Here is an 8,945-nt window from a genome sequence, read left to right on the forward strand (position 1 = left end):
CGTGAGGGTGTGAGTGGGTGCTAGACAGGGACGCGTCCCTTTCGCGTTCCATCGCAAGCTTGTAGACCTTGTTGCGCAGGGTGCTACGCGGTATCCCGTAGATCACGGCCGCCCTTCGTGTGCCGAGCTTGCCACTCTGGATATCCCTGAGCGCGGCTTGCAGTTCCTCCTCGGTGTAGGCCCTCCGGCCACCCCCGGCACCCACCACGGGGACACCACCGACGCCTGCCGCAGCTGCTGCTGCCGCCGCCACGGCCGCCACTGGCCCGGTCATACGTGGTTTTGCACGATAACAAGAACTAAAACATTCAACATGGTATCGTTTATCGTATTATCAATTCGCGTTACCATTTATCCTCTCCTTTACTCGACCGTCTAGTCGTTAGACCGCAGACGTTCGTGCAATTTTATATTTTTGCGAATGAAACTAAAGAAACGGAACCTAAACAGAAATCTAACGGGGAGTTATTTCTAGGAAAGCGTTTAACATAAAATTGAAACTACGCATCGTATACATCGATAATAAAGTCTTCGTATCTTTGCTCGGACTTGGAATTCCTTTTAAACTCCGTTTTTGTTAGAAAGATAGAATCAGGACGAAAATGATGGAAAGAACGTAGGCAGTGAGAAACAAGTCAATGTTTAATCTTGCTATTTTTTATCGCCCTATTGCATATCTTTCTATCCCGGTTCATTTCAAATTCCTAAGCCGCTTCTCTGTCTGTTCGATCTACTAAATATCACAACAAGTATTCTACTTTTGATATCTTATTAAATGTATTCGGCAGATATTTGCAACCTTCCAAAAATCCATAAATACCTGCAATCTATTTTGCACGTTGACGTACCGACGAATCGAGATTCCAGATATCTAATGAGGCCCGATAATTGCACAATCACGCTATATAACACGCCATACCGATATCCTCGTAACGAAGTTACTGGGTTATCGGGTGGTTTTCGTACCGTAGACTCACGTGTAGAAGCGGTTCATCGGCCAAGCTGTACCAACGTTTCCCAGCCACGTGGCCGGCGAGGTGCGCGCACGTGTTGTACACGAGAAACGAATCGATCCAACAGAGTGTGTCTCGTTAACGCTTTGATCTTTGACCTAGCCGGCTGTATTAGAACGAATTCTAGCTGCGAAATTAGACGGGCTAACGGCGAGAGAGTTGTCAGTTATTACGCAATTAAAATGTTCCTCGAATATGATTTATACGAGCCGTTTAGAAGCCAACGTTGAACAACTTTATAAATTTAGAAATACAAAGAACCGATAGCGTTGCAAACGCTGTTTTTTTTTCTTTAATTTACCTTGAACTTTGTTATCACGTTACGAACACTTGAACGATCACGGTGTGAAACATGGAGAAAGATCAAAGTAGAAAAATCGTTCTTCCACGACATCCGCGATGTTCGTTAAATTTATATACCGAGGGATTCAAGATTGTTCGCAGAATTTCACATCGAACGCACGTATCCTGAATTGGGTTGAATTATGGGAGTAACTCGTTTGTTTCTTGGGGATCGATCGTTAAACGCGTGTTTATGTAATGAAATTGAGAAATTAATAAGAAGTTGAATTGTCCAGTTCGGCTTCCGAACGACTGCATACGTATCGTACATAGCCGATTTATTCGGCTTCTTACGTGTCGTAAGTCTCCTATTATTTTCCCCGCTGATGCTATACATATTCATCGATACCTTTTGTTCTTTCTTTTTTTCTTTCCCGCTTGCTTTCTCTATCGTCGAATTAAGAAATTTCAATTTGTTCGCTGATGGCAGTTCGAAGAATCGAATGACGCAAAGACGACAGGTAGCAATCGGGCTGCTACAGTCTGTCCCGTTGTTTAACAATAAAATTGATAGGAAGAATTCCACGTAAAAGATGTCGCCGCTTGTTGGTGATTCGCGAGAACCGTGGCCCCCCATGATGAGTTCGTCGACCTATTCTCTCTCGGACAGCAAAGTAAGCTGATAAAAGTGTATTTCGACCGTTCTGCCCCCTCCTAAGCTTCGCCACCGCTACGAGTGCCGCTTGCAACAACCGTATCTCTGCAGCCGTTTATTCTTTATTCGCCGCGATACCTGCTGCACTGCAAATTTAGCTTCTCTCTAATTATCCTAATTTCAACATTATCCAAATTAACCATTCGACGAAAGATCAACCCCCGACGGTGTGATAACTGCAATTCGTAAAGGACGATTTAGAAGATAATTATTTCTTTCTCGTCGGGATTTCTTTCGTTTCTGCTATTAAATACTAAAGATACGACACTCTTCCGTAAGAAATAAATGTCAGTAATTTTCAAACGTTCAAGGAAATCGCGTCTAATCTCAAAAACAAATGAGAAAACAGTTAGTTTCGATATGGGATCGTCCGAGAATAAAATTATCCTTTCGTAAGAAAAAAGAAAAAAAAAGAAGAAAAAATGCGATTTATCGTACTTTTTACCTGTGACCTTACTATATTAAGCAGCGAATGACGTCAAAATAAAAGATCAACCAAGATGAATTTCTCATGACACTGCGTTATCCTCTTTCAGCTATTTAATGTCTAATCTATATGCTATTCCTTAGAGACATAAATAATTAGCGCTACATCGTTGAACTCGTAATTGCTCCTATTTTAATCCATCATTGTCTGTAGCACCGATTAAGATAAGAGGCGATTGCGGTCTGACGAAAATGATCAATAAACGCTTGCGAGAGAGATCCGGTGTCGTGTGGTCACGTGACGTCTGTTATCTGGAATTTCCACGCGGTACAAGAAAACTTTGTCAACAGCGTCGACTCGAACGATTGTTCGTCCGGTTGATCGTTCGAGCTTCTAATTTTTCGACTTTACTCGCGTGGTTTCGACGGCGGGCTATCTTATCGTTAATTGCGGTAGCGCGCATGCGCCGCCGCGAGCAGAGACTCTGGCCCCGTCTCCTTTTCTCCAGCGTTCCTCTCCGCGTTTCGATCTTTCTCGCGCGGCGTACGACACACGCGAGGTACTTTGTGCCTTCGATGTGTCAGGAGGTGCAGATTACGGTGGACTAATAATAGACGACGATAAAAATTTGACGCGCAAAATGTTCCGCGGGGAAAACAGCGAAAACACGAGGGCAACGTACGGACACGGTTCGCGACTTTGACTCGGCGTTATTCGTCTTCTCCCTGTTTTCCCTCCCTCCGTTTCGTTCCTTCGATCATCGTGCCATTTATTCATTTTTTTCCCCACGAATAACGTCCGCTTCAAGGAACGTTATATTATTTGGAATCTATAACGTTCTTCCATTTCGACTTACTCATGCTGAGATTCTTGAATTTTTACGTCTCGACCGTTGTTTTCGTCTCGACCGAGAACAAGATTTTTAAATGCTCGCTTCGAACGTTCGTGAAAATTAACAAAAATCTACGAGTCTACCGATCAGCGAGAAGCGTATTAACGAATTAAAGATACATTCCTCTTTAGACTTTTTAGTCAGACACGTTGTAACGCGTTATCCTATCTGAACTTTCGATAAAGCGAACAAAGACTACGTACTTCGCTAAAATCACCAAAAGTCTCAATAATAATAAAAAGAAGCCTGTTACCAAAAGTTTAATAAATAAGTCAAGGTATATTTAGAAGTATAACACCGAGTGAATAGAACGAATTATAAATGTAACGAGATTTTTCTTGTATTCGTGTGATATATTGCGATGCGTTATCCTACCTGAACTTCGTACAAAGTAAATTAATTACTTTAATCATCTTCGATTTCTATCTCTAACGTTAATTCCTAACGTTGATTTTTATCGTCAAATAAATTAAAGATTCGAAAGATAGATGTTTCCAGAAGATATTTAGCATAATAACGACCGTGTCTTATTTTCATGATAAATTCAACGAGTTTTTCAACAATGGTAAAACACGATTAGCTAGAAAATGATTGAAAGAACGTAACAGGGTTAAGAAACATTGAACTTGCCGACGCTTAAGTGAAAACTCGGGAAGACAGGCGGTTCGTGTTTTATCGCGAAACGTTATTCAAGAGAGCGCGTCGATTTTAGCTTTTAGAATTTTTAGCAAGGATCTTCCGATTTCTCTTCCGTTCATCTTCGATTAACTTTCACGGCCGATTCGGGCGCGCGCGAAGTTTCTCCTCGCAATTTTCGAGTCACCCTTTGGAACGGACGCGATGTTGAACCCGATAACCGGCAGGTTTCGTACGAAATAAAATACCCACTACCATTATATGTATATTCTCATTCGACAAACGGATAAACGTCCGTACGAGCGCGATAATTTTCGCGGCACGCGAATTCTATTGAAGAGATTAATGCGCGGATAACGCGTATGCTTCGACACGAGTGTTTTCTAAACAAACCGACAAAAAAATTGTAACAGACTTTCGTGCAAATTTTCGTAATGAGTAGCCGGACGAGCAATGGGATGCTCGGCGGAAAATTTTCCGAATAAGCAAACAACGAACCGTGGAAACTTTTTAATTACCGTTTCGTACGCCGCCGCTATAGATTCGAATCGTATACCGTGCATCCTATTTAATGACACAACTTCTGTACGATATAAAAGTATCCAAGGTACGCCGAACGATCGGTATGGCAGCTCCGAAACGATCGTATACTACGGTACGATCAGCCTTGACAGAGTGCGTCGCCCATTAAGTCGTCGTGTTCGAACACGAATCTATTCTCGATCCTTTGGAATACGCGGCATACGGAATGCGATCAACACTTTCTTTTGCTCGCGCGGAATGCAAATACCTATATCAGTGGTGGCTTCGTTTCGCTGCGAGGTGTAAAACGAGTCGCGTGATAACACTGGCAGGAATCGACGCGCTTCTCGTTCTGGTTACTAAGCATCACAGACGAATTTCAACAGCGCCAAGACGACTTTCTTTTTATTTTTTATTGTTTATTTTTTTATTTTTTATTTTTTTTTCTAAACAGCCCGTGACAGCGTCGGAAAAATACGATCGATAGCTAGTTTTCGTCGGTGCATAGCGAGAACGCGAAATCGTTTAAATATTCTTGTTAAGAAGAAGGTTACTTACTTGAAGATACTCTTGGGGTCGATACCTGCTGTCATCCTCAGAGGTATTTTCTGTTGTTCCAATAGAGATATGTTGTTATCCTGCGACAGAAAGCGTCATCGTGTCATGCATCAGCATTTTCTTTTCTTTTTTTTTTTTTGGTAGAAAACGCTCTAGCGTCGTAAAAATAAATGATAACGTAAACGTAAATGTGAGAAGACGATAATTGCGTTGACTCTTATGTTTCGCGTTTCTAGACGCAAAGGAGAAGGAAAGCGAATCTACCCACGCCAGAAGGAGCACGTACCTGAGAATTTTTCGGTTTGGCCGAGAGGTCGAGAGGTTGGTCGGCTGGCGTTGCACTGTCCTGATGAGGCTGCACCCCAACGAGAGGCGCCTCCCTTGGTGGCAGACACCACTGAGGCAGTAAAGTAGGGTAGGTACCGGTGAGAGCCGCGGCGACCACGGACGCCGCCATCGGGTCCACCTGGACCGACATCGGTGACTCGGCCGATCGCGAGCTGCTGCTACTGTCGCTCTGCGGACTCTGCAGGATTCGCGACATCGAACGTTATGTTCGTCCGGCTCGTCATTGGTCGGCGGAACACACGGAAAGGAACTGATTACCACCGGCGTGGGAGGGAAGAAACGATCATGGAAAAAGGAGCACATCCTCGTCGACGTTGGAGGACAAATCGAATCCTGATCAAATTCGCTTTTCGCCACGCAGGAATACGGGTCCGCCTTCGTGAAACTTTTATAAGGGCGGCGTGTCAAAGCGATCAAAGCAACGGATGCGAAGAGACGTACTCTTTTGCGCGTGATAATAAAGAATTGAACGTTTCCTAGTGTCCTGCGCCGGAGGACCGATATCCGTCATATATCGCGTAAAGCGTTGTCCTTTCCGCGCGATTAATTATGCGCTTTGAAGAATTCCGCGTTGGCTAATGCAGTTTTATGCGCGACGAATCGCATCATGGCGACAGAGCATTCCGAGTCAAACCGGTGACGAATAAATTAGTCCTCCAGCTAAATTATTCTTCGATCGATCGTCAATTGATTCGTATCGAATAACGTCACCATGATGCGAACAAGACAGGTTCCGCTTAGCCATGGTTACGAGAATCGTACTTACGAGAGGTGGTTGATCATCGTGCGGTAGCTTGCCGTCCAGGCAAAAGTAACATTTGTCTAGCGGCTTCCAGTCTTCTGGCGGTGGGCTGGTGCGTCGGCTTCCAATAAGAAACGGCGGTACCGCGTTTCTAGCGGCTGCTTCAACCTCCCGGCACGGCAACCCTGACCTGATCGCATCCGAATCCGGCGTCGGTGTCGTCAATATCGTTGGACCGCCTCCAGAACTCGGCACTCCTTGCAACTCCTCCTCCGTTTTCACTCTCAATGAACCCTGCGTCACCGGTGTCCGCTCCAACGCGACTTCTTCCGTTCGTTCCTGTAACAAACACCGTTACACGTTATTATTCGCTCTTTCTTCGACTGCTTCACCCTGCCCCTCCCCCCAAGAAAAGAAAAAGAAAGGATTCTACAACGAACCTTGGTCCCTTCCGTATCTGTAGCGTTGGCAGTCGGATAATCCCGAGATCCTCGATCGTTCTCCCTTCTCAGAGGACTGACGGGCCTGTCGGCGTCTTCGTCGAGCTTCAGCCGTTTTTCCGCTTCGGCCTGCCCCCTTCCATCCTCCTCTTCCTCGTTCTCTTCGTCGTCCTCTCTGTCGTCGGTGGCCTCTCCGTCGTTCTGCCGGCGTTTGCGTCGCCGCCTCGTCGCGATCGTCGTGGTTCCCGTGGTCATAACAGCGGTGGTGTTCGGCGTGGTGATCGTCGCGATCGTGCCGGTCGCGGTACTGGTAGCAAGTATGCTCGTTCCCGTTGTCGTCGTCGACGTGGTCGTCGTGCCCGTCGTTACCGTGGTCGTCGTCGACGTATCCGCGGTCTTCGTAGCCGATTCCTCTCGGGCGACACCGTTCGCGAACTCGTCCTCGCCGACCTCGACTTTGATCTCGTCTGGCCTTAGGCGACGGTCTTCTTGTTGCCGTTGTTGTCGTTGCTGCTGTTGCTGTTGTTGCTGCTGATAGTGACGGTGGTGATCTTGAACGGCGGAGGGCTGTAGGTGATGGTGGTTCTGCAGGTGATGCCTTTGCAGGCTCTCCTGCTTGATCGGGCCCGTTGTCGTCGCCGTCGTTGCCGCTGTCGTCGTCGTTATCACCGGTGGCACCGTCGTTGTCGTCGTTATCGTTGTAGGTAACGAGGAGGACGCAGGATGAAGCGGACGCGACCCAATTTGTTCCAAATTCCCGGGCACCACCGGGTCGCAGGACGACGAGAACGCCGGGTAGAGCCGGTGGTGGGGCTGTGCCGTCACTGATTCGCTGCTGCGAGTACCGCTGTACAGGGTGTCCTGATATTGCTTCCATCTCCTACGGCCCATCAACTCCTCCGCTACCCGTTCCAGACCTGCGACACCATCGTAACTGCATCAAACAATGATGAGCGCCGCTTGCCCGCAAACCCCTGTACAACCATTTTTCTAACCATACGCTCCGAGTATAAACGAGACTATCCTTATTCGCACTATGGCAGATTCGTCTTGCAAATTTTCCAGGCGTATTGAATTTTTCGTATCGATTAAAACGATTAGATTAGATCAACAGTGTCCGTTACTGTGACGAGCGAGCTTGACGAACGCATACCGCCTAGCCCTTCGTTCTTACGGACTTGTGTATTTTTGTTTCGGTATGGTCATACGAAGACTAATTTTTCTTCTTCGTTATAATTTCTCAACTCGTTACATTCGAACATAAGTAGTTTCAAAATAGGTGATCTATATTCAGGGAGTTTTCATAAAGAACCGAAGACACGGCTAATGTTATAGCAATCGATATTTTTGACTTAACTGAAAGAATAACTAAACCGTACATTTTCAGTGCTACAGTCGAATAAAAAGGGAAATTTTGAAATATAGAATTGATTAACAGCATATGAAATTTCAAAAATTACTCTATCACGAAACACGATGAATATAACTCGTCGCATCTTTTCCCTGTGCTTTTCACAGTTATACGACGTGAAAAATTTTGCGCTCTTCTATCATACTTGTCTTCTGTTGCAGTAAGAACATATAGATCATGTGCTTGTTAGATAGTTTTAAGCAGCAAGAGAATTCTAAAAGCAAAGTGGCCTTATGTATTCGATTATTGTTATGTTTCGAAATATGCTCGTATACTGACATATACAATTAAGTCGTTAATTATATCGTAATTGGTATTTCGTATTGCAATAAATTGCCAATATATATATAATATAAGTAATTTATACTTAGTTTCGTTTACAAAAAATTCCCGTTCGCATCTTATCTGAGACACCTGGTCGATGAGATGTTCAAACAATTTACGAAGAAAGAAACAACTAGTTATTTTTACGCGGACTCCGTGAAATTTACTGAACCGTTAAAGGGTTAATCATCGAAGTCGCTAAAAGGGCAGCGATAAATCATTGGCGGAGAAAACGCGAGGGCCTGAGCTCGTGGAAAACGCAAGTTGCTCGCGTGAATATAAAGATCCGTTAACCACGATAACTCTCTGGTAATGCACGTCGATGTCGGAATCACCAAAATTGCATGCTCGAGAAACCGACCGGACGCGGTGGTTTTTTGAAGGACACGGCGGTAACACGCACGGCCCGGTATATCTGACAGAATGTCGCAACGAAGAAAATTGCGGCACATCAAAAGTGGCGGTGCAATGCGAACGCATTTGCTAATGTTTCCTCTTCTCTTTTTTCGCCGATCGTTCTATCGGATTGCTTTAGCTCCATTGCCATAACGATTCTCCCGCTTCGAGCTGCCATTTAGAAATCCCGTTCCGTAAACGATACTCGCGCTATTATAGCTTTTTTTGTACGTTCGAGT

General features: G+C 45.2%; 1 protein-coding gene across 1 annotated transcript in view; it reads right to left on the reverse strand.

Annotated features, from left to right (window-relative positions):
* Window positions 1–8,945, reverse strand: part of LOC100749057 (mushroom body large-type Kenyon cell-specific protein 1) — a 35,564-nt gene that overhangs the window by 8,488 nt on the left and 18,131 nt on the right. Inside the window, exons 3-7 of the mRNA XM_033321459.1 lie at window positions 6,576–7,492; window positions 6,160–6,474; window positions 5,332–5,571; window positions 5,046–5,125; window positions 2–299 (exon numbers count right to left, since the gene is read on the reverse strand). Coding sequence (XP_033177350.1) covers window positions 2–299; window positions 5,046–5,125; window positions 5,332–5,571; window positions 6,160–6,474; window positions 6,576–7,492 — 1,850 coding nt within the window. The remainder of the gene's footprint in view (window position 1; window positions 300–5,045; window positions 5,126–5,331; window positions 5,572–6,159; window positions 6,475–6,575; window positions 7,493–8,945) is intronic.

Source organism: Bombus impatiens, unplaced genomic scaffold (assembly GCF_000188095.3).
Source record: "Bombus impatiens unplaced genomic scaffold, BIMP_2.2 scf_0452, whole genome shotgun sequence".
In the NCBI taxonomy this organism is placed as follows: Eukaryota; Metazoa; Arthropoda; class Insecta; order Hymenoptera; family Apidae; genus Bombus; species Bombus impatiens.